The 25346-nt window shown below is 33.6% G+C and overlaps 1 protein-coding gene and 1 long non-coding RNA gene across 4 annotated transcripts; both read left to right on the top strand.

The window, feature by feature from the left end:
* The first annotated feature begins 10415 nt into the window (after nt 1-10415).
* Nucleotides 10416-12709, top strand: LOC107954097 (uncharacterized). Of its 3 annotated transcripts, none has more exons than XR_001699409.2 (3): nt 10416-10510; nt 11688-11820; nt 12425-12709. It is a non-coding gene; the product is annotated as an uncharacterized lncRNA (long non-coding RNA). The 3 variants fall into 3 exon arrangements; XR_005916141.1 differs by lacking the exon at nt 10416-10510 and adding an exon at nt 10517-10589; XR_005916142.1 differs by lacking the exon at nt 10416-10510 and adding an exon at nt 10590-10708.
* Nucleotides 12710-16101: 3392 nt separating this feature from the next.
* On the top strand, nt 16102-17984 carry LOC107954096 (E3 ubiquitin-protein ligase RDUF1). The gene has a single exon (XM_016889573.2). It carries the CDS (start codon nt 16502-16504, stop codon nt 17585-17587), a length of 1086 nt encoding a protein of 361 aa, XP_016745062.1. The 5' UTR covers nt 16102-16501; the 3' UTR covers nt 17588-17984.
* The last annotated feature ends 7362 nt before the right edge of the window (nt 17985-25346 follow it).

Here is a 25346-nt window from a genome sequence, read left to right as displayed (position 1 = left end):
AATGGGATAGTCCAAGGATCCACCAGATTAAAAGGATGAAAAATGCGAGTAAGAACATATAAGTCTGCAAGATTGGGCAAACAAATATCAGTAGGGGTGAAAATAAGATGACTAAACGAAACCTAAAATTAATGATCCATGGGTAAAAAGAGGTATTTAAAGGCTAGTAAGTCTGTTGAGGTCCACGCGGGATTAATGGTCACCCAGACAATCAAGTGGTGGAGAATGCCAGAACATTCACCAATTAAGGGGTGAGCTAACTAGGGTTATATAATGCAGAATAAGCCATATAGAAGTCTGCCAAAGACGACTTGGACGGAATCCCACCGAAAGGCTACAGAAAGTATAGAATAATAGGGATTTATCTATTGTCATCAATCGTTCTGATGACTAGGAATAGGACGATTAGTTAGCCAAGACTAGATGGTATAATGCAAGGCTACCATGACGGTAAGGCACCCCTTCAGATGGCTTATACACATAGTTGAAATCGTGAATGCAAAGCGAGTTAAAGTAAAAAGGAAAAATTAGAATAAGGCGAAATCAGACCTGTACCATAGAGGACCAGTTCCGTAAAGAACATGTTTATGACTCAGATAGAGAGTAAGTTCGCCAACGGTAAGCTGCAGAAAGAGAGGAGGGCATCAACCTCACTAGTGAATTTTGCGAATAGCCAAATATGAACAGAGAGTTGAAATCTCTACTAAATTCTTTGTTCCTTATAGTTTTTAATTTTTTTAGGGCCATTATGCAGAATCTTACTAAGTTCAATGAAACTTACGAATTGTCTGCTTATTTACAGGATAAAGTTTTCATTTGAAAATTGACTGGAGGGCAAAGCCAGGCAACGTCAGGTTGATGGAGAGGCGCAGACATCGTTCATGTGTATAGAGGGGCTCCTTTAGAGGTCACACCTCGAGATCGAGACAAGTATAACAATTTTAATTTAAATTCTGGTGTTGTAAACACTGTAGATGTGAGACCGAAATTTGGTAGAATTTTACTTCTTAGTACAAATTTGATATGTAAATTAAGACTTTAAGTAAGTTAATTATAGTAGAATTGTTGTCGTAGATATATTATTCGGGTCCTTGTATGACCCAATACCCAAGTTTGGCAAACGGGTCGGGTCTAGGGTGCTCCATGATACTATTGAATTTGTTAAACATTTCAAAACATCGAAACTAAAAACAATATCAATACTTGACAGGGGTACCATGCTTCATGTATTGGTACTGATACCTTGTGCCCAATATCGATCCATAGTGCTTGTACCATAATTACATTTAAAAGTATGAATGTTCGAAAAATTTTATCCGAGTTTATTTTGAATATTGACGTTTGGAATGATATGATAGTGTAAATCAAAATATATGTGATTCCATTAATTAGAGTATTACTATTCGTTACTTTGATAACCAATGTAGCATTTTTATACTTGATCCAATAGTCAGATCGGGTATAGGATGTTACAAGCTAGCAAGGCAAGAGAAGTAGTATAATCCATTTGACTCATATCATTTGCCAATATCTTTCCAGAACTCTGATTTTGCACATAAACGGTGGGAATAAAAAATGACTTGACAGTTAAGTTGTTTAGAGAGTTTACTAATAAAAATCAAGTTCTAAAAAAATTGAATAAAGGAGTTTGTCAAAAAAATCAGCACAAACAAACCATGCCACTCCAAAATGACAAAAAAAAACACAAAAAATGCATAAAATGCCACAAAATACTTGAGACAAAAGATTACATAGATAAAACTTGTGATAACACTCTAGAATAACGCATTTTTATGTATTAATTATGTATTTATTCTGATTATGGTCATGCTAATTTAAGCTATTTATGATCTTTTATCTTATAGGGATTAAATTTGAGGCAAAAGCAAAATTAAGGGCCAAAAGCGTGAATTTAGAGATAAAATGGGCCAATATGCGACACAAGGAAAAGTTGGTGCCAAAAGTGCAAGCATGGAGGACACAAGGGTTGAAATGCAAAAAGAAGAGATTTTATTCTATCATACTCTATTTTAATTATATTAGGATAATTAATATTAAGATAATTATTAAGGATTATTTAATTTTAGGATTTTATTTTATTTATCTTTATTTATCTTCAATTAAATGTATTTATCTTTTGGAAATTTAAGTAGGATTAGACTATCTCCCCTAGCACTATAAATAGGGGGTGAAGTGACTCAAAAGATATTGATCTTTTTTCTGTAAACACTCCCTCCCCAAAAGTCTAGGCTTTTGTTCTTCTCATATTTCCTTCCAATAAAATTTTTATTTTTGTTTTATTTATTTTCTTTTCCACCACAACCATGAGCCACTAAACTCATCTAGCTGAAGGTTGTCGATATTCCCCAAAAAGGGTTCTTGAGGCTTAGAGTCCGTACTTAGCCTCCTCGCCGAGTATTCATCATTTCTCCACACTACAGGGCTGACGCTTCCGTCTATGTCCCTTAAGAAGTAAGCTTTTCAACGTATGCAAAGGCGACGATTTTGTATGTTTTGGAAAGATTGCACAGTCGATTCGTTAGCTTACTGTGTCAGAGGTTGGCAAGCCCAAGAGACAAAATGGTGTGGGATTCGCCATTAAGAAGCGCTAATCTAGCATAAGATGATCCAACAAAAGCGATTATTGGCTAGAGTCAGGTTCCACTAAACCGTTAGTCTAAATCTTTGGAGCTGGTGGTCGTAGGCATCCTCTTCCACTATAACTGGCTTATTCGGTTTAGGAAGGATCATCTAAAAGTCGAAGATTGAACCCAGGGCGGAACGAGACAACTAGAGGCTAGAATCTCCCATAAGAATTTTCTTTCTCTCAACTCTATTTTTAATTTATCGAATTTTCGATTCAATATTCTTAATTCTGTTTTTACTTTATTTTTCATTTCCAGATCCAAACTTTTAATTCTGTTATTTTTATTTTTTTCAGGCATGCAGGTTTTCTTAGGCAAGATTCTGCCGGAATTTCACAGAACAAGATATTGTGCAAATCCAATCCCTGAGGATTCGACCTTACCTCCCTTTTACTATTCTTTTTCATTATTTATTAGGGATAAGATATTTTTGGTGATTTCAACGATCGCATCAAATTTTGGTGCCGTTACCAGGGACTGGCAACGTACTAATCTTTTTTTTTGTTTCTTATGACCAGATCTACTCTAGGTACTCTTGCGTTTGATTCAGAAATTGAGAAGACTGCTAGAGCCAATCGGAAGGAGACAAAGTTACGAAAAAAACAGTCAGCGGTGGTTGAAACTCAAAGTAACCCACCACCAGAAATCAAAGTTGACGACGAAGCTGAGTCTAGGGTTAACGAAAACCCTACTCGAACACTTGAAAGTGAAAAAGTAGAAGTCGATTCACCAGAAGAAGTGCTTAACGCTAGGGTTAACGAAAACCTGAATCTAGCACACCAACCAATGGCTCAAACGATTCGGCAACTGGCCGAAGCTCCGACAGAACAACCGCCATTGTGCATCGCGTATCCTACTGTGGATACTAATTTTGAGTTGAAGTCAATTTTAATCCAGTTACTGCCAACTTTTCATGGGTTGCAAAATGAAAATCCCTAGAAGCATATGAAAGAGTTTCATATAGTTTGTCTTAGCATGAAACCTCAGGGGGTAACTGAGGATCAGATTAAATTGCGTGCTTTCCCTTTCTCCCTAGTAGATTCCGCTAAGGAATGGTTATTTTATTTACCCCCTAGATCTATTACAACTTGGGCTGATCTATCTCGTTTGTTTCTGAACAAGTTTTTTCCAACTTCTCGAGCAGCTTAGCTAAGAAAAGATATCATTGGAATAAGGCAAAAAGAAACTGAGTCCCTTTACGATTATTGGAGTGGTTTAAGAAGTTGTGTGCAAGCTGCCCACAACATGGTATGACGGAACAATCTCTCCTCCAATACTTTTACGAAGGTTTGAAACCTATGGAGATGAATATGGTAGACGCCGCTAGTGGAGGAGCATTGGTCAACATGACTCCCCAACAAGCGAGAGACTTGATCTCCACGATGGCTACAAATTCTCAGCAGTTTCGAGCCAATACTGAACCTCCTAAAAGGGTTCACCAGCTAAGTAATTCAACCTTAGAGGTTAAATTTAATAGACTTACTAATATTAAGAACTCTCTTATTGCAGAAAAAACGAAGATAGCCCGGTTATGCAGAATATGTGCTACACCTCATCATGCAACTGATACATGTCCCAGTTTGTATGATGATACCACGGCTCATCTAGATGTTGTAAGAAATTTTCTTGGGCCGCTACAAAGGCGATATAACCCCTATGCTAATACCTACAACCTAGGGTGGAAGGACCATCCTAACTTAAGTTATGAGGCCAATCCACGAAGTAACCAGCCATACCAAAATTGGTTTCCGCAACAGCTGCAAGGTTCAGGTAATTTTCTAGAAGCAGCTAATGTTTTTGATTTTCAACAGCAAACTCTTAATTTCGAAAAAGAGACGAAGGATTTCCAACAGAAAATCAAGGTGTCCATCAGAGAGTTGACCACATCGATCGAGAAATTATCCTCTCAAGGGAAGTTGTCGTCACAAACAGAACCAAACCCTAGAAAAAATGCAAATATAGTAACGTTGTGAAGCGGAAAGGTACTGGAACCAATTCTTGACAAGAATCTTGGCCAAGAAATTGCCTAGGAAAAACCCGAGAAAGATGAACAGGTCTGACCGAAGCCTCTATTGCCTAAAATTCAACCTCTATTTCCAAAATGATTCAACCAGTGTCGAAGAGGTAAAGAGGACAAGGAAATCTTCGAAACATTTAGGAATGTCGAGATCAACATTCTACTGTTGGACGTCATCAAGCAAATACCGTGGTATGCTAAATTTCTTAAAGACTTTTGTACCAACAAGCGAAAATTAACAGGTAATGAAACGGTGAATGTTGGTGAGAATGTATCCGCAGTGTTACAGCGAAAAATACCGGTAAAATGCAAGGATAGGGGCATGTTTGCAATACCATACAAATTAGGCCATCTGGGAATTAAGAAGGCTATGTGTGATCTAGAGGCTTCTATAAATGTAATGTCATATTCTATCTATGAATCACTTAACACAGGTTTTTTTAACAAAAATAGGTGTTATCATTCAATTGGCGGATAGGTCTGTTGTGCATCCAGAATGAGTCCTTGAGGATGTTTTGGTAAAAGTTAATGAGCTTATTTTCCCTACAGATTTTTATGTGATCAAAATGGAGGAGGATAGCACTCTTGGATCTTCAGATCTCCTGCTGGGTCGACCGTTCCTTAGTATAGCTAGTACTAAAATTGACGTTCGAAGTGTAACTCTCACGATAGATTTTGATGGAGAGATCATAAAGTTTAATGTCTACGACGCCATTAGCCATCCAAGCGAAATCTTGAGCGTAAATCGTATCGACATAATTGACTCTTTGGTAGAGGAGAATTTTGAGTCAATTTATGAAGATAATTCTGAACTTGATGAATTTGAATTTGTTAATAAGTTATTATCTCCAAATACTAAACTGTTACTTTCTGTTATACAGGCACCAGAGTTAGAGTTGAAACCGCTTCTTGAGCATTTGAAATATGCATTTTTGGGGAAGGGTAATACCCTACCAGTCATAATCTCCAATAGACTCTCCACACATGAAGAGGAAAGTTTGGTTCATATACTAAAAAGTTATAAGGAGGCGATTGGCTAAACCATTACAGACTTAAAAGGGATAAGCCTTTTGATGTGCACACACAGGATCTACTTGGAGGAAGATAAAAAACCGAGGCGAGAGGCACAAAGACGGCTAAATTTAAATATGATGGAGGTAGTAAAAAAAGAAATAATCAAGCTTCTGGACACTGACGTAATTTACCCTATTTCTGATAGTAGGTGGGTAAGTTCGGTACAAGTCGTACCTAAAAAAACGGACGTGACAATAATGAAAAATGCTGAAGGTGACTTGGTACCTACCCGAGTACAAAATGGGTGGCGCGTCTGCATTGATTACAGGAAGTTGAACTCATATACTAGAAAAGATCATTTCTCTCTTCCTTTTATATATCAAATGTTTGAAAGATTAGCCGGAATAACTCACTTTTATTGTCTTGATGGATACTTAGGTTTCTTGCAAATTCGAGTCGCACCAGAGGACCAAGAAAATACCACTTTTACATAATCATTCGGTACATTTGCGTACAGAAGGATGCTATTCGGTCTTTGCAATGCGCCAACCACCTTCCAAAGATGTATGATGAATATATTTTCCGAATATGTGGAAAAAATTGTTTAAGTTTTTATGGATGATTTTACTGTATATGGGAGTTTTTTTGATGAATGCCTTAAAAACCTAACGATAATTTTGAGTAGGTGCATAAAATTTAATCTTGTCTTAAATTATGAAAAGTGTCATTTTATGGTAGACAAGAGTTTAATTCTGGGTCATGTTATTTCATCTAAAGGAATTGAGGTCGATAAGGCCAAAATTGATATCATAAATTCTTTGCCTTATCCCCTCACTATGAGGGAAATTCTTTCTTTTCTTGGCCATGCAGGGTTTTACAGACGCTCCATAAAAAACTTCTCGAATGTAGCTAAACCACTGTGTGAGTTGTTGCAGAAGGATAAGAAATTTGAGTTTGGCCCAAAATGTAAGGAGGCATTTGATACACTCAAGCAAAAGTTAGTCTCCGCTCCTATAGTGCAACCGTCAGATTGGAAATACCCATTTGAAATTATGTGCGATGCCAGGGAGCGTAGTGTAGGAGCCGTGTTAGGACAAAGGATGGACAAAGAACCATATGTCATATGTTATGCCTCGAAAACCCTAGATGCTAAGCAGAGCAACTACACCACTACGAAAAAAGAACTTTTAGCCGTTGTATTTGCTTTAGATAAATTTTGACCTTATTTATTGGGATCTAAAGTAATTATTTTTTCTGATCATGCATCCCTCAGGTACTTGATCGTGAAGAAGGAAGCAAAACCGAGGCTTATTAGGTGGATTTTACTACTCCAAGAATTTGACATCGAGATTCGAGACAAAAGAGGATGCGAGAGTTTAGTGGCTAACCACTTAAGCAGAATAAAAGTACCTTTTGACGATATCCCTATTAGGGAAGAATTCCCTAATGAGAGCCTATTCTCGACCGAGGCATGTCTCTCATGGTATGCAGATATAGTAAACTTTCTAGCCACAGGATCGTTACCTACTGAGTTAGCATGTTCCGTGAGGGACAAGCTTAGACGCGACGCTCGATATTACATTTGGGATGACCCATACTTGTGGAAACACTGTTCAGACCAAATAATACGAAGATGTGTTCTAGAAACCAAGGTAACTTCTATCCTTAATTTTTGTCATGTTGAAGCTTGCGGAGGTCACTTTGGCCCTAAGCGGACCGCTCATAAGGTGTTAGAATGTGGGCTATATTGGCCCACAATTTTTCGAGATGCATATCACTTCTGTAAGTCTTGTGATAGGTGCCAACATACAGGTAACATCACTAAACGAAATCAAATGCCCCTTTCCCCGATTCATGTATGCGAAATCTTTGATGTATGGGGCATCGATTTCATGGGCCCATTTATTTTTTCATTTAGCAGTGTATATATAATTCTTGCAGTAGACTATGTTTCTAAGTGGATAGAAGCAAATCCTACTCACAATGATAATGCCAAAACTGCTATGGAGTTTTTAAAACGAACTATTTTTTCCAGGTTTGGCACACCTCGAGCCCTAATCAGTGATCGTGGCACCCACTTTTGCAATAAGGTCATGGTGGCACTGTTGGCAAAATACGGAGTCTACCACCGTATAGCTACGGCTTACCATCCCCAAACGAACGGTTAAGTCAAGGTCTCGAATAGGGAAATTAAGACTATTTTGGAGAAAACAAGTCGTCCTAACTGAAAGGATTGGAGCCTTCGGTTAAATGAAGCAATTTGGGCCTATCGGACTGCGTATAAGGGACCGATTGGTATGACCCCGTATCGACTTATTTTTGGCAAAGCTTGCCACCTTCCGGTCGAATTAGAACATAAAGCCTATTGGGCCGTTCGACATTGTAATATGGAGTTAGAACCCGCAGGAAAGGCAATGAAATTATACATTCAAGAGTTAGAAGAAATTCGCAATGATGCCTACGAGAATGCTCACATTTATAAAGACAAGACAAAGTTGTTTCACGATAAGAGAATAGCTCAAAAGCATTTTTCGGTAGGACAAAAAGTTTTTCTTTATAACTCCGTGTTAATGTTATTCCCAGGTAAGCTTCGATCACGATGGCAATGACCTTTTATTGTTACTAAAGTGTTCACACATGGAGCGATTGAAATAGAGAGTGACGAATCTGGAAAGCGGTTCTTAGTCAATGGCCAGCGGCTGAAGTCGTTTTATGAGAATTTTCAAACCCACACGGTTGAGAAAATCCATTTGGAACCACCATAAAATCAATAACAGCGTTGAGCTAACGACGTTAAACAAGCACTTGTTGGGAGCCAAACCAATTTTTATTTTTATTATTTATTATTTATTTCTTTACTTTATTTATTACTTTATTTTATTTTATTATTTATTACTTATTTGGATATTAATAAATTTCTCTTCTTTTGCTTAGATAAAACAGAGCGAAAATGCTAAGAAAACCATTGAGCAACGCTTAGAGCGCATTGAGGCCCGACTTGAAACCTTTGGCCAGCAACTGACCGAGCTCATTGCCATCATATGCGATCGACAGTAACAACACATGGAGTTTTTCTAAACTTTTATACCTATTTATTTCTTTTCGTCCACATTGAGGACAATGTGCTTTCAGTAGGGGGAGGTACTCTTCGTTATTACTATCATTTTCTGGTGTGATTTTGGTTGTTGTCGTTGTTGCTGTGATTATTTTTTGCTTGTGTTGCTGCTTGAGGCTCCATTTTGTCCATATTTATTTTTTTAGAACCTCCTGCCTCTTTTTATGCCCAAGATTTTTACCAAGAATTGCCTACTGTTTGACCTGCAAGCATGATTTTTGTTTTCTGAGGAAATTACGGATTTTCCATAATTGATGTCATCTCCATTGTTTTATTCTTATTAGTCTAAAAATAATTGTGATTCATAGAGTTAACTTTATCTTACTTTTCATAAAATTGATCAAGTTTAATACAAAGTGGACACTTAATAGGTTTGCATGCTAAAATATGTTCATGACTATTAAGGTAATTACTGAAACTTATTTTTGACACTTGATTATTATTATTTTTTCTCTAAAGTCCTCATAAAAAGTTATTATTAAAATGTTGTTTAATGTTTCTGTGGTTATGAGTGCAGCTCAAAAACGTGACTGACTGAGTAACCGGGGTAGGGTGCTTGGGTTGTCATCTTATTTCGCGTCAAAAGGTTGTGTGACGTGTTAGGTAAAACTCCGCTAACCGGACTTAATTTTTAAGAACATGTTGGGCTGAGTAATCGGGGTGGGGTGCTTGGCTATCATCTTTCTTCGCGTCAAAAGGTTCGATGTGTTCTTAAGAAAAAAATTATAATAAATTAGGAGTCTGCTGGGCTGAGTAACCAGGGTGGGGTGCTTGGCTGCCATCTTTCTTCGCGTCAAAAGGTTCAGTATATTCCTAAAGTATAAAAAAATATAAATAATAAATAAATAAAAATAAATAAATAAATAAATAAATAAAAATAAAAAAAAGAAAGAAAAAAAAAGAAAAAAAAGAAAAAGAATATATAATTTGGGGACTAAAGGAGGAAACAAATAGGGTGTCTTGGTAGGTTTGGTAATTTACCTAATTTTCATTAAATAATTCAAGTCGATTCTAATTTTTGTGTGTATTAATTGGAAACCTTTTTTTGTTTTACTTAAAGCAAGCTTAGGGTTCTTTTTATTTTTCATATGCATTTTTGACTGATTTTTATCAAATTTTGGAGTGGTATTTCTTTTATGGCAGAATCTAACTTTCACAATAGATAGAAACCATACTTGAGGGTAAGCATGAGCTAATAGGGGGAATTTGATAACACTCTAGAATAACGTATTTTATGTATTAATTATGTATTTATTCTGAGTATGATCCTGCTAATTTGAGCTATTTATGATCTTTTATCTAATAGAGACTAAATTTGAGGCAAAAGCAAAATTAAAGGCCAAAAGCGTAAATTTAGAGATAAAATGGGCCAATATGCGACACAAGGAAAAGTTGGTGCCAAAAGTGCAAGCATGGATGACACAAGGGTTGAAATGCAAAAAGAAGAGATTTTATTCTATCGGACTCTATTTTAATTATATTAAGATGATTAATATTAAGATAATTATTAAGGATTATTTAATTTTAAGATTTTATTTAATTTATCTTTATTTATCTTCAATTAAATGTATTTATCTTTTGAAAACTTAAGTAGGATTAGACTATCTCCCCTAACACTATAAATAAAGGATGAAGTGGCTCAAAAGAGATTGATCTTTTTCCGTAAACACTCTCTTTTTCCAAAAGTCTAGGCTTTTGTTCTTTGTTCCTCTTCCGCAGGTAAGTTTGTTTTCTTCTTCTTCTCTTTAATTATTAATTATGCTTTGTTTTTAGTTGCTTTTTAGTTCCTCTTCCGCAGGTAAGTAACTCTTCCAACAGAAAAAAAAGAGGGAAAATTCTGGCTTTTGTGCCTGTTTTGCTTTTACTGCTTTGTTCCTCTACTGCTGCTTTGCTCTGCCTCTTTTGCTTCACCGCTTTGTAATTATTCCAAACTATTTTAGTTGATAAAAATAGAAGAAATATAGACTAAATCAAAATTCGTATCCAAATTCCATATCGTTGGTGAATTTTCGGTATCTTTTGTATTTAAAAGTTTTGATGATGTTCTTTTTAATTGTTTCTAGGGTTTAGCTTTACGATAAGAAACATTACTAATTACTCGAATTCAAGCTCTCCAATCTATTGTTGATATTTCGATACTGAAAATTAATTATATAAATGATCATAAAATCACATTCAACGGTTGGATTTTGCAATGAATCAGATTCGTATCCAAGCTAAAGGGGAAGGTTTGATTTGAAAATGCTGTGAAGTACTTTCAAATTGATAACCAGCAAGGCCTTTCTTCTTAGAAAAGTCAAATAGATTGAATGTGCAGATTCCAACTTTGCTCAGTTTATGTAATTGTTCTTAGATCTGTTTGATTATATTAAAGGCTGAAGTCCCTTTTCTTCTTTTAGTAAAATATGGAATTGGTTCTGCTTGTTGCATTCTTTGCATTCGAGAATCGAGAGAAAAATCAAGAAGAAGCAAAGAGTTTTATTTATTAATAATGATATTTAAGTAATGAAAACCTGATTGGTTCTTTCCATTTTTGGTGTTTTTACTTTGTGGTTTGGAAGTAGTTAGTAAGATGCTTTTGGAATTAATTCTTATCTAATATAACAATTGATTTGATCAACGTGATTGCTTGGATTTGAGAATAGATGAACTTGTTTAATGTTGGGAACTTAGTTGGAGAACTTGTGAATAGCTAAACATGGTATATTTCTTTGTTTTGGTAAAAGAATCTAATGCCAGTAAGTGCCCATTGGGGTATATTCCTGTTCCATTTTTTAACATAAGTTTTGGCTTTTCTCTGCTAAAGCTTGATTTATACTTAAAACATTTAATCAGGAGCCATTCTTCTCTCTACGGCGCTTGGCTCACAGCCTTCTGTTTGTAAATTTGTTCCCAGGTAGAATATGATATTCTCAGATGCTAGCATTTGATGTTGGTGAATTATGTGACCTTTGGTGGAGAGTGTGAGGCTCTGCGCTGAGCAAATAGATGCAGGCAGTTGGCTTTTAGTAGTAATGAAGAACATACAGGTGTTTCCCTCTTTTAATAAGTAAATATATGTATATAATTGCTCTCTTTGGTGTCAGCTAAGTAGCCACTGTGTCAAGTTACAAGTGATCATTACTCCTAAGTTAACATATAAAAGAACTGTTCACTCCTAAGTTGCAACTGTTGTATTTTTTGGATTTTTTTTTTTACTTTTAGTAGGAAAAAAGTATGATTAATTCAGTTAAGTGGGACAAAGAGATTGGAAAGCATGGCTTGAACTTTGAAAGGTGATATCATGTGTAACTCAAACCATATTTATGTTTGAGTTCCTTGTTTTAGAAAATGGATATAGCTGCTGCTTGCTGTTGACGATTCTTAACCCAAAGTATTAATGCTTGCTCAGATTCTTAACCCAGTGTTTATTTCATGAAAGGCTCCATCTTAAAGTTGCTTCCTGTTTGACTAGCAATTTTCTAGTATTAATGCTAGTAGATTGGTCTTTGACTAGTAATTTTCTAGGACTATTCAGGTGATTGCTTCTTGACTCTTTGTACATTGTTCTATTTCATTTTCTTTGTCAATGAATTTGATTTTATCATTGGTTAATGTTTTTAGTAGCTTATGTTCTGTTTCTTTTTTGTCAAGGTTGTGGAAGGCTCTCCAGTTTTATGCAGGCTTCAGCATTTTCATGCTTTATGTGTATCAACTCCCTATAGAGTTCTCAAGTATGTTACAGTGGATAGCTAATTTTGTTGGTCTATTCAAAATATGTTCAACATCTGAGTGGACTGAAATTTGCTCTTCTGTTTCTCTTGTACTTTTTTACATCATGGTATGTACCAGTTTTATTACTATAGGTCTGATTCTGTTTAAAGATTTTAGCTGAACCTTTAAATGAAATGCAATACACGCTAAACTGTTCAATTGAAACTATGTTTGCTTTTATAATTCTAAGTATTTTGTTTTATATTCTCAAACATTTAATCTAAAGGGTGATGAAATAGTTAGTTCGATCCATTGTTAATTGAACTATAATTAACTAAACCGTTAGTTGAATTGAGCTTTTTTCTGTTAAAATAATTAACCGAATCGAACCAACTTCAATTAATTTTGTCGGCTTTCTATTGAATTGTTGTTTATATAACTTTTTTTTTTCTTTTGGTCCAAAGTTCATACCATTTTGAAACAATTATTGGCAAACATTACACTAAAATAGTAGTGTGCATTAAATCGGAACAAAAATATGACAAACAATGTGCATTGTCATATAGTAGAACAAAAACATTATAACATTACAATACAATGACAGTTGGAAAGAAATTGATAGGTGTTTAATTAATTAAAAGTAAAAAATAATTTTTATAATAATACAATCGTGTCAATATCTAATTACAATTATTTAATTTTTATATTTAAATATAGTTTATATATTCTAATTAAATTTTATAAATAATTAATATTAATTACTTAGAAATATTTAAAATTAATATTATATATTAAAATATTAACAATAAGTTATAATAAGCTATTTTTTTATATTTTTGCTAAAATATCATAATATTAACTAATTTGAACATTATTTAAATACATATTTGTTACTTTATAATCTCATGTCTAAAATGGACATTTTATTCTTCAAAAGTACTTTTTGACAGCAATGCCAAACACTCAAATTTCTCAAAAGCACTTCTGAAAAGCACTTCTGAAAAGCACTTCTCAAAAGCAATGAAGAACTGGCCCTAAAAACCCAACTCATTTATGACAAGTGTTAACTCCAACAGCACTTCAATCCCAACATGCACGCACATCTGCCGTTTCTTTAATAACCTCTACACCGCCACACCAAATAACACGCTTTGTCTTTCCAACTCATATAATTTTTTTTAACAATTCAACACCAAACCAATGTCCCACAATATGAAATATTAAAATTGTTGGTAATAAGTATCGATAAAAGAGGAGACAAAGAGAAGAAGGTGATGATATAATGGAAGACGGTTTACCTAGATAGGTAGAGAGTTGGAAAAGGACAATTGGAGGAGGAAGGTTGCTATGAAGGTTGAAAGAATTAAGTGCAAGAGTAAGTATTCAAGGTTGCTAATGTGGAAGAAGATCCCTTCCGTTCATCCTAGAGGAAATTTATAGGGAGATACTCCATTGTCTAGTAGTGGTGACATGGCAGGTTGTTACCAAGGGGTTGCCATCATGGAGTGCGAGGGGAATGTACGTGGGCAGGTGCATTCTATTATTCCTTTAAGACAATACTTGGTTATTACACTCAAGTGGGTTTCAATAGTCCCTAAAAGAATGTTCACACTGTAAAACAGTGAGCGGTTGCTTTGATGTTTCCGCTACTAGTGGATGGTCTCACGGAATGTGGTTCTTCTAAGAGGCTGAGCAATTGGTGACGATTCGGAGAACAAGAGATGGTGAATCATCTACGGAAATAATATTATCTTTTAAATAAAATAATCACTAACGAATCATAGGATATATTGTTTAATAACGTAAAACAATATCATTTGTTTTTTTTTCTAACATTGATATCTATTAGTATCATTGTATTTCAATATATCGTTCTCAGATTTATCGATATTTTTAATTTTTTTATATATATTATATATACATTCAAATATAACTCAATTACATACATATGAATATATTAATATACAAATATAAAATTTAAAATTAATAACTTAATTAAATAATTATATTTTATTTTTAAATACAATTATAAAAAATATAAATAGTTGAGTTATACCAAGCAGTAGGTGTTAGTATTTACCCAAACAAGTTGGTATTGGTCAAAATGGATTGAAACATATCAGAACGGCTGAAATACATTGAAATTTTAATCGGATCAAAACTTAAATTGGTATTGATTTAAGATAGAAGAATACATATTGGAATAATATTAACTACTATATTTCGAACTATAAGAATTAGTGAGTGTGATTAAAACATTTTAATTAAACTTAATTAAGTAAGGCTGAATACCCGAAAATATATTTTCCCAAACATATCCTAGATTAAAATGAGTTAGAATTTAGATAAGAAAGTATGTGTTTTACATATTTATATAGAGAGAGAGGATGGTTGTTTTAAGCTTTATAGGAGTAAAGTTTGAAAAGGATTATCCAACAAATATTCTGTCCACTTATGCCATTCATTACTAATGTGGAAGTGTAAAATAAACAAGATTTTGGTATTGCCATCGTCAACTTTGGATAACTCATTGAGAATATAAGTTAGTAAGCCGACTGTTTTGTTGTTTTGTTTATTTAAAGGGAAGTTTAGGTAACACTTGTTCACCGTCTGCCGCTTTTTCTTGTTGTTCACATCACCAATAAGATGAAGATGATGATGATGCATCATCATTCCTTGCTAACCTAATCTTCGATCTATTCTATTTTTGTATGCACATTCGTTAAATTTTCGTTTATTTACGATTCATTTGACAGAATAAAAAATGGGTGATATATTTTTCTGTTTTTTATTGAATAATTATTTTATTCATTATATATATATATATAAAAAGAGCAGAAGAAGAAGCTTCACTAGGTGAATTAGAATATATATTTAAAAAGAAAGATTCATACCTTTTGTGAAGTTTTATTCAATAATCCATTTTTAACTCATATTATTTTCCTTTTTTTAGCTAAATACTCATATTAGGCTAACATTTTTTATTAAATTAAATATATTTTCAAATTAAATTAAATTAAAAAACATGATATTCTTGACCACAAACGTTAAACTCTTATATAATCATTTAAGATGTTGAATCACTAAAAGATTTAGCAATAATTTGAGCATTTTCTTTGTTAAGTAATACAAGAATTATAATTCAACATGATGTGGTTAGGCCCAACCCAATATCTTCTGACCATAAGCCCAAAAATTTTGTACGGTTCAATTTTCTTTGCAAAATACATTAAAAAATTATTTATAAAGAATTCAATTGATGTTTTAGTTAAAATGTTTACTACACGTTAAAATCTTATTATAATTAAATTTTTATTGGTATATTTTTATATAAAAAGATAATTTAATTTGTATATAAGAGAATATTTTAATAATTTTATAATTAAGTTGATACTTGATTAATTCGTGGTTTGAATTCAACAAAACACTTAATATATTAACAAAAATATAACTTAATTTATATATAAAATAATATTTTAATAATTTCACAAATGTGACATTAACTCAATAAATAATTATACAAAAGTTCACTTCTTAACAAATCAATACCCACACAAATGGCCGAAAAAAGTGAAAATAGATTTTTTTTTCCCTCTAGTTTTGAAAGAAGTTTACCTAAAATGGATATTGAATGTAGGTAGGGTTTTAGTTTTGGTGAACGTGAAATGGGTAGGAAAAAAACATGTATAGTGGAGAATGTGACGCGCCATACTGTTTTACCTCGTTTCACAGAATCTAGTTCGTTCTCATCCACGCTTTAAATACGTCGCAACGCCAACGCGCCCCTCATCATTCCACTTGACTGGTCAAACCCTCAACGCCCTTCATTTTTCTCTTTTCTCCACTCTTAAGCTGCCACCTGGAATGAGTGTCCTTACGGCGCTCTAAACTTTAAGCTGACCTTCGGTTCCATTTAAACGAGAGTGAAGTTGTTCTCACTCATTCCTCATTTTTAACCCCTTTCTCTCTTGTTTTTCCATAAGACCTGGACTTCATTCATTCTCGCATAGGTCAACCATGTCTTCAACGTCGTCGTATTGGTGTTACAGCTGTTCCCTTCTGTTTCGCATCTCGGCTTCAGATAACGCAACCAACGAAGCCATTGTATGCCCCTACTGTGACGGAGGTTTCATCGAGGAGATTGAGTCATCCGATGATCATACCCCTCGGTTTCCACCTAGCTACATCATCCCCAGCAACCGTCGAGACTCGGATCGGAACCGGAACCCCGTTTCTCGTCGAAATCGTTGGATTCCTATTGACCACTTAAACATCAATCCAATAATAGTCCTACGTGGAACAACCGGCGACGAGAGCACCACCACCACCGATGGAAACAACAACAACAGCAGCGAATTTGACTTCTTCTATGACGACGGTTCCGGGTCGGGTTTAAGACCCATACCGACCTCCATGTCCGAATCTCTAATGGGATTGGGTTTCAATCGGCTATTAACACATCTTTCCCAGATCGAAATAACTGGATTGCGGCAACACCAGAACCCTCCCGCTTCAAAAACAGCGATCGAATCAATGCCGACGATTCAAATAGAGGCCACCTATGTATGTTCAGAAACTTACTGTGCCGTTTGTAAAGAGCCTTTCGAGCTTGGGACGGAAGCTAGGGAGATGCCATGCAAGCATATTTATCATCAAGATTGTATCATCCCATGGCTTTCCCTCCGAAACTCGTGCCCTATCTGCCGTCACGAAGTGCCATCGGATCGAAGCGAGTCAAACGATGACGTTTTGGAGACGGTGGGATTCAGTATATGGAGGTTGCCTGGTGGGCTTTTTGGGGTGACGAGGGTTAGGGGTGAAAGGGAAGTACCCGTGGTTTACCCGGAGATGGATGGTGGGTTTGGGGAATGGGGGTCGGATTCGGGTCATGGGGATGTGACGACAGTTTCCTGGGGTGGGGTTAGAAGGAGAGAGAATGGGTTTAGGAGAGTTGTGAGGAATGTGACGTCGTTTTTGCGGGGCTTGAGGTCTCGTGGTGGAAGTGAAGAATCTGGCGGTTTGACCAGAATTGGATCAATGTCAACGTTGGGTAGGTTTACAAGAAGTAGAAGCAGAATATCGAGCTCGGGGTTTTGGGGTTAATTACTGGAAAAAAGGAAAAAGAAAAAACTTTTCAGACTTTTGCTTTGTGGGGTTTTGAATTTATGAAAAGAATGTCTTCTTAGATAGCAATTCTCAAGTTGCAATGTCTTCTATTATTTGAATTGTTGAATTGGGTGAAAGATAAAAAGAATCTAAACTTTGGGGTTGGTTCGTTTGTTTGATAAGAAAACAGAAACCTGTGGAGCTAGCCTTGTTCTGGATTGAATTGAGAGTCAAATGAGAAACATAAAATCGAGGGATGTGCTTAATTGGACATTGTTGGTATTCCTTATAGATGTCATTTGTCAAACTGAGAACTGAAAGAAACACCCATTAGTCAAAAGCTTGTACAACAAATCTATGTTTGAGGAAATAACAAACCAGCAATGAGAGAAAAGATGAATCTGTCTATTATTTTATTTTTTATCAAATCATCAATTTAAAATCACGTGAAACTTAAATTTGCTCTACTTCTCTAAAACAATGTCAAAGAATCTTGCATCCTCAAGTTCAGGAGCAAAAACCTTAATTGAGCTTTAGCATGTTTATTATTGGTTTTTTTTTTTTGAAAATAGTTAGTTTAATAGAATACATTTTACGTTATTATCAATTCAACTTCAATTATTATATTAAATTAGTTTTAAAGAAGGATTTTGAAACCGACGATACTTCGATAAAATCATGTTTAGTTATTCGATAAAACGTCTATGTATTATAAAACATGTTCATTATTGAAACCGTTATAAGTTGTTCTTTAAAGTTAAAAGTTTGGAAATTGTTTAAAACAAAACCAAGCTCGTGTTTAAATAAAATCATTTGTTTGCATAATGTTTTTGTCAACATTGCAGAAAAGAAAGCAAAATGAAATCTAAAACCAAAAGTTAAAACCATACAGTCCTGAGAGTCCCAAAAATTACAAACCTCAAAAAAACCAAATTTTAAAATAAAACCATTATTACTAAATAAAAACAGATCTCGATCGAGTGGTCATCGCTGAGCCTCCGTCGCTCCGACCCGCCTAAGTCTGTGGATTACCTGAACAGAACAGACAAACAGATATGAGTTTTCGTAAACTCAGTGTGTAAGCCAATAGAAATAGTTATACAACATACACAAAATTTCATATACAATCATAGAGATCCAGGCCTAAGTTTATGACAGATATAGATAGCAGAATCAGATAAGCAGAACAAAATCCTACCCCCATTGTAATGGCCTAAATTCAAGGTTATCAGAACAATGGTTTCGTAGCCACAAATTCGATTTAAAGATAAATTTATTTTAATATTTTTGTATGAATATTGATATGATAGGAAAATCGTATGAAAATATAGATAGAAGAATTTTACCGATTTAGTGGTTAGTTAGAAAAAAAAATTATTGAAGAAATTAGATAAAAATAAGGTATCGAGACCTCGATCTCGTAAAACCGAGTCAAAAATATTTTTATAAATATTTATGAAATGTTAGTAATATGGTATTAAAATTTCGTTACATCAGTCCACAAGCATACCTCTGTTTAAAATTCCCAAGCGGAAATCTGTAACCTCGTCTGTCACGATATGCCAAAACTATTGGAAAAACAATACCGAAAAGTCATCCTCGCCCGACGCCTTTGTAGGACCCATCTCCTTAAGGGCCACAAAACCTCCACATTCGTATAATTTTTAATCAAAAGCTAGTTGTCATAATCAGAAATACATCTTTCAATCCCAGCAAGAATATGCTCATTATCCCTCCCCACCATTTGATGAAAAGAGATTTTGAAAATAATTCCTTGCAACTTCCTCCATCTCCTCTTCATTACAAGATACTCTTCCATCATCGAATCTTAAGTTGAGAATAGTATTCCTTCTTTATTTTTTACGTGGCATAATTATGAAAGAAATTTATATTTTTATCCCCTAATTTCAACCAGTTCACCTGAGCTATTTGCTCCCGATACATTTTGTCTTTATCAATCTTTAAATTAAGATGTATTCTTGTATCAATCAATTTGTCCAAGCTTTCATTAGTTCTGTCTTTATCTAAGAGAAACTTTATTTTTTCTGTCAGCTTTTTCTTTTAACCTTCTCTTTTTTGTCTAATATCCATAGCCCATCTTGTGAGCCCAATTTATAAGAATTCCAATTTTGCAAAAATATCTCCACGATCAGCTTGCCATAATCGTTTGATTTCATCCACACAACTTTCTTCCTTCACCCACCACGCTTCAAATCGAAATACCTTCCTAAACATGTTCTTTGATTCAATATTAGTATCCAGTAAAATGGGACAATGATTTGAGAAAGAATATGGTAAATGATGAAAATCTGTTGTTGGAAACATATCCCTCCACTCCAAGTTTGCCACACCCCTATCTAGCCTTTCACATATATTAGTCTCCGGCAAATTCCCTCTTTCCCAAGTAAACCAAGTATCTAAGAAGTTAATATCCGTCAGTTGACATCCCTCCAAAAATCCCCTAAACTTTGCCATCATCCTTTCCTCTCTTGGCGTACCACCTACCTTCTTGAAAAAATAAAGAATCTCATGAAAATTTCCACAGACCATCCATGGTAAACCTTGGCTTCAATTTAGTTTTTTCAGTATGCCCCAAGTAATCCCTCTATTCATCGCATAAGGGGAGCCATAAAAACCCGTAAGCCTCCATTCCTTGCCATCATTGTTATCCTTTAGAGTGACGTCAATATGATAGGCCGAAAAACTTTTTAAACATAAATTCGTAGTGTCCTTCCATGCCAAGCACAAACCTCCCCTTGAGCCCTCCGCTCCAATATCAATTCCGTTTAGAAAACCACACTTCCTCCTTACATTTTCCATTCGTAACTTGCTTAGTTTAGTCTCCATAATGAAGACTATTTGAGGATTGTAAAGTTACCTATGAATAACCTGCAGGCTCCCCAATCCACGAACATTCTAGTTAAAGATTTTCATTGCAACCCATCGGCTTGCCCCTTGGCAGCCGCCTATAAAAAGTGGTTTTTTTCGACCTTTCTCCTATTCCTCACTATCACGGAACTTGTCTCTTCCCCTTCCATAGATTTTTCACTCTCCACTCTAGGCTGTTTTTTCCCATATCCACCTTCCATCACACACAAAACTGAATGTTGATCCATGGCGATTTGTTCTTGTAAAGTTGATTGTTCTACTTCCATATCCAAATTGCGATTTAAGTCTCCTTCCAAGTTCATTCCCAATATGGGGTCGATTTGGCCTCATCCCTCCTTCAAACACTCTCTCCCTTCATAGCCATTCCCCTACATTGTCTCTCCCCCTTCTTTAATATTATAATTTACTTTCTAATATATTTGTAAATTTTTATATAATTTTTAACTTCTTTTATTTATTTTAAATATTAATTATATTAAATATGTTATATATTAATTTATAAAAAATAAATGTGTTTATATTCTTTTGCAACGAACGTGAAAAAGAAATCTAATTTGATAAAAAAATGAATTTTTTTTTCTAATTTCTCAATTGAGTTAAGATCTACTTGATAAGTTTTAATGCTTCATAAGTGTGTGATTAAAGAAATTGAAGGGGAAGCTATGAAATGATCGTAAAGGATGCTTTTGCTTTGCTCAAAAAGATCTGAATAAGCCATTAAAATACAAAGCAGAAAGATGAGAAGCAAAAGAAATGCCATCAATAATATTATCAGTTTCGAAGTGAATTAAGCAAGATTAAAAGCAATTATTGAAAAAGGATTTCTATAATTTTCTTCATATTTTTTTTATGACTTTTAAAATTCTTCTAAATATATACCAATATGGATATCATGTCAATAACTTGCCTATGTGGCATGTTATTTATTAGTTTTTCGTTGCTTCCGTCAATTATGTTAGCGACTATTAGCGTCAGTGACAACTTCCATTAATAGAAAAGCCTAATTAATTTTTTTTGAATCATCGAATTGAAATTTTTTTATAAAGATTTAATATATTTTATGTCTTTTTTCATTTTTTTTAATATATCTTTCTCTTATTCAGAGTAAAAGCATCCTTCAATTCCTTTTCAATTTCTTTAGTCACACACTTTTTAAGAAATATAAAATCTCATCTTGAGAAATTATTAAAAATTCATTTTTTTTATAAAACTAGATTTCTTTTCCGCCTACAATGAAGGGGAATAAATGTAAGTATTTTTTATAAATTAAAAATAAATCAATAATATAATATGTATAACATATTTAATATAAATAATGTTTTAAAAATAAAACATGTTAACACTTACATAAAAATTTACAACTATATTAGAAAGTAAAACAAAATTCTTCAATTATAATAATGATTCGAGATAAGTGCAAAAGATATTTACATTAAATTTATTAAATATGAAATATATTTATATTAAATTAATTAACACGTTTAATAATGATGATACATCTTTTATTTCATTTAAAGTGATCATTTTAGGGTCTGCTCTATTGGCCCATCTTTGAGTTCTACTTGGTTACTGAGTGGTTTCGATTGTTGGTGGTTTACACGTGTATGGCTGTTGAGATGGGGAGCAGTGGTGATAACATTGGGATGCAGAGGGGGATGGCAGTGCTCTCGCTAGAAGGGGGAGAGGAGGAGGGATTGCAAGTCAATTTGGGAGGGGAGGAGAGTGAGTAGGTGGATGATCTCTGCGTAGTTAGCAGTTTTTTGCCTGCCAGCGTTATTCAGTTCCAGGCAATGAAATCGACTTTAGCCAATCTATGGCGTCCACATGGTGGGGTGATGATCTCAAATCTAGGAGATAAGCTATTACTGTTTCGATTTTATTATGAAATCGATTTTGATAGACTCCAGAATGGTCATTTTTTGGTGGAGGGAAGTCCTTGGACTTTTAATGGTCATTTGTTAGTTTTTCATAGATTGCCAAAAGGGGAAGATTCGATGGAGGTGCTATTAGTTTTTACAGATTTTTGGGTTTAGATCCATGATCTACCATTAGGGTTGATGTTTGAGGTTATGGCAAGGTAGTTTAGAAACTTTATTGGGCAGTTTTTAGAGTATGATACAAAAGTTGTGAGTAGGGGCCATAGGGGTTTTATGTGAATCGGGGTTGGAATCGAGTTAGCATTAGATGTTTTCTTTTTCTTTTAATTATTTTTGTTTTAACATTATTTTAGTTTCCTTTAATAATAACTCAAATATCAAAGCAACATCAAAGTGTAACCAAATAAAGGGGAAGACAACTAAAACCTTACTCAATAGGTATACTCCATACAACCGATCTTAAATTTTTGTACTTTATCGGCATACAGAAAATTAGCATTAGAAGCAGGAATTAACATGAGAGCGTTTAAAGGCATATCGCATGATAAGATCGCCTTAACTAAATTATGAGTTGCCCTATTTGTTGATGTGGCACTCCCATAGCAGTCCACGTCAATAAAGTTAACATTTGTTAATTTTTTTCATTTATTTTGAGATGATTTGACAAAAAACGCAAGTTTAAGAGCTAAGAGAAGCAAAAAATTAAATAGAGGGTTAAAATGATTTTTTTGTAAAGTTAGAAGATTAAATAAGTCATTATGCTCTTTTTTTTAATTTTTAGACTCCACAAGAAGTGTTATTTTTTTTTACATATTTAACTTTTTTTAAATATTTTACCATACCCTATTAGACTTATGTCAACCTCAACTTGCTTGCGAAATAGTCTAAAAATATTCCATAGGTGGTGTATGAGATAAATTTTCATGATTTGATGAAAAAAAAATTCATTTAGAGAAATGAGTTGATATTTAGTTGCTAATCTAGAAATTCACTATGTGATTTATTTATTATTAGATTTATGGCACATTCTTGATATGACTTGAAAAAATTCTATAATAAATATACTCTATTAAAAATTCATTTAAAAATCATCAATAAATACTTAGCTCACATGGCATTATTGATATTACAACAATTAAGAGAAGGTGGGTTTCAACGCTCTTAAGTGCATATTTTCTTCTGATTTAAGGTGAGAAGGGGTTATGAGTAGAAGTAGGCTTTGTATAGAAAAAATTCATAGTTAGAATGATAAAAGTTAAAGGCTTGATATACAAAAAGACAAAAACGTTATTTTAACAATATAATTTATCTATAATATATATAAAAGCACAAGTTGGAAAAAGTTTTGAACTAACGATAATACCCTTTAGTTTCTACCATATTACTAGACTGACATCTAAAAATATTTAGAATTTAATTTAGAAAATGGTTGGGATAATTTGAATAACTCTAGCATAGAGTTATAACTTGAATACCATGTATATTACTTAGGTTCCACATGGCTATAATCAAATTTAAAGAAATTCGATGGTATGAATTATTAAAACAAAAGAAAAGGGATAGTAAGTTATTGAAGGAATAAATTTCAAAAGTATAAAGAATAAAGTAAAAGGAGTAGAAACCAGTATAATTTTGGACATTGTTTTAGTGTAATTGATTAAAAGTCGATACTGAAATTAAAAGCAAATAAAATAAAAACTTTGACAGCTGTGGGATTTGAACCCACGCCCTAAGACCACTCGGCCAAACTGTCGAGTTGTTACATCTTCAAAAATTAAAACTATAACAAACTTAAAATTAAGGTGAGCAATCATTATTTTATGGAGAAATTTGAATTTCTGCAAGCCCATTAATGGCCCAATTTATGATAAACTTAATAATACTTATATTTCAAAAGATAAGTTCGAACAATGAATTTAAAACAAAGCCACAAATTTGGCTTTGGATCTGAAGTTGATGAAACTCTTAACTTGTATATAAAAAATGTTTCAAATCTTAAACCCTAAAATATCAACCTCTAAAATCCAGCATCCCAATTTATGTGCATACTTATCTCAAATCCTGGATACAACCAAAGAAGAAACACAAAAAAACAATGCCTACCCATCTAAAACTAATTTGTATGAATGACTGGCCAGGCCGACCCGAAATTTAATCTTTCAGTCAAAAAAAAGTAGATTCATATTTCAATTCTACTCTATCTTGGATAATATTGAAGTGTATCATTATTTATCGTAACTTGGACATATCAATAAATATTTAATCAAGCTAGGGGCAGTGCCGAAGGGTTGCACGGGACTTAGCCCCCTAAAAATGTAAAATTTAATTTAGTAAAAGGTGAAATTATTTTTTGGCCTCTAAAAAATAATAAAATTTTGATTTAGTCCTTTAAAAGTTATAAAATAGAAACTATTAGAATTGTGACTGTACGGCTCCGTTTGTCTCATTGAAAATGGCTTCCAGAAATTGACTCACTTTTCTGGAAAAGCTAATATTTTCTAGTGTTTGGATAAAATTGCGTAAAATATTTTCTGTTGTTTGGGAGATTTCCTAAAAATATTTCATAAAAACTATTTTCAGTGAAACAAACAGACATTTGAGATTTTCTTATCTTTTCATTGTTTAATTGATTTTATTTCATATCTATAAATTTATATTTTACATTGTTTTTTTTTGTAAAACAAACGCGACATAAATATATTTTTTATAAAATATTATAATGCAATTTCGTTTTATCAATCGAAATTTGTTTTATAATAAGAAAATATTTTGTAATAATCAATGCTTAATCAATAATTTAAACTTAATTTATTTTATATAAACTTAATAATAAATAATGCTTAATCAAAACTTAATTTAAATTACATATATTACATATATGGGAGTACATATTGACACATTAGAGTTGTAAGAGATAAATGAAGCTAAACATTCATATTTATATAATTAAAATATTCATATTTTATACTAGGTTAAAATATGTCATAAGT

The sequence above is a fragment of the Gossypium hirsutum genome, chromosome D07 (assembly GCF_007990345.1).
Source record: "Gossypium hirsutum isolate 1008001.06 chromosome D07, Gossypium_hirsutum_v2.1, whole genome shotgun sequence".
Taxonomy (NCBI): domain Eukaryota; kingdom Viridiplantae; phylum Streptophyta; class Magnoliopsida; order Malvales; family Malvaceae; genus Gossypium; species Gossypium hirsutum.
Note: the sequence above shows the minus strand (reverse complement) of the source record. Positions and strands in the feature narration are given on the sequence as shown.

Bases quoted from the DNA above. Each gene is read 5' to 3' on its own strand.
- LOC107954096 (XM_016889573.2), top strand. From the start codon at position 16,502: ATGTCTTCAACGTCGTCGTATTGGTGTTACAGCTGTTCCCTTCTGTTT.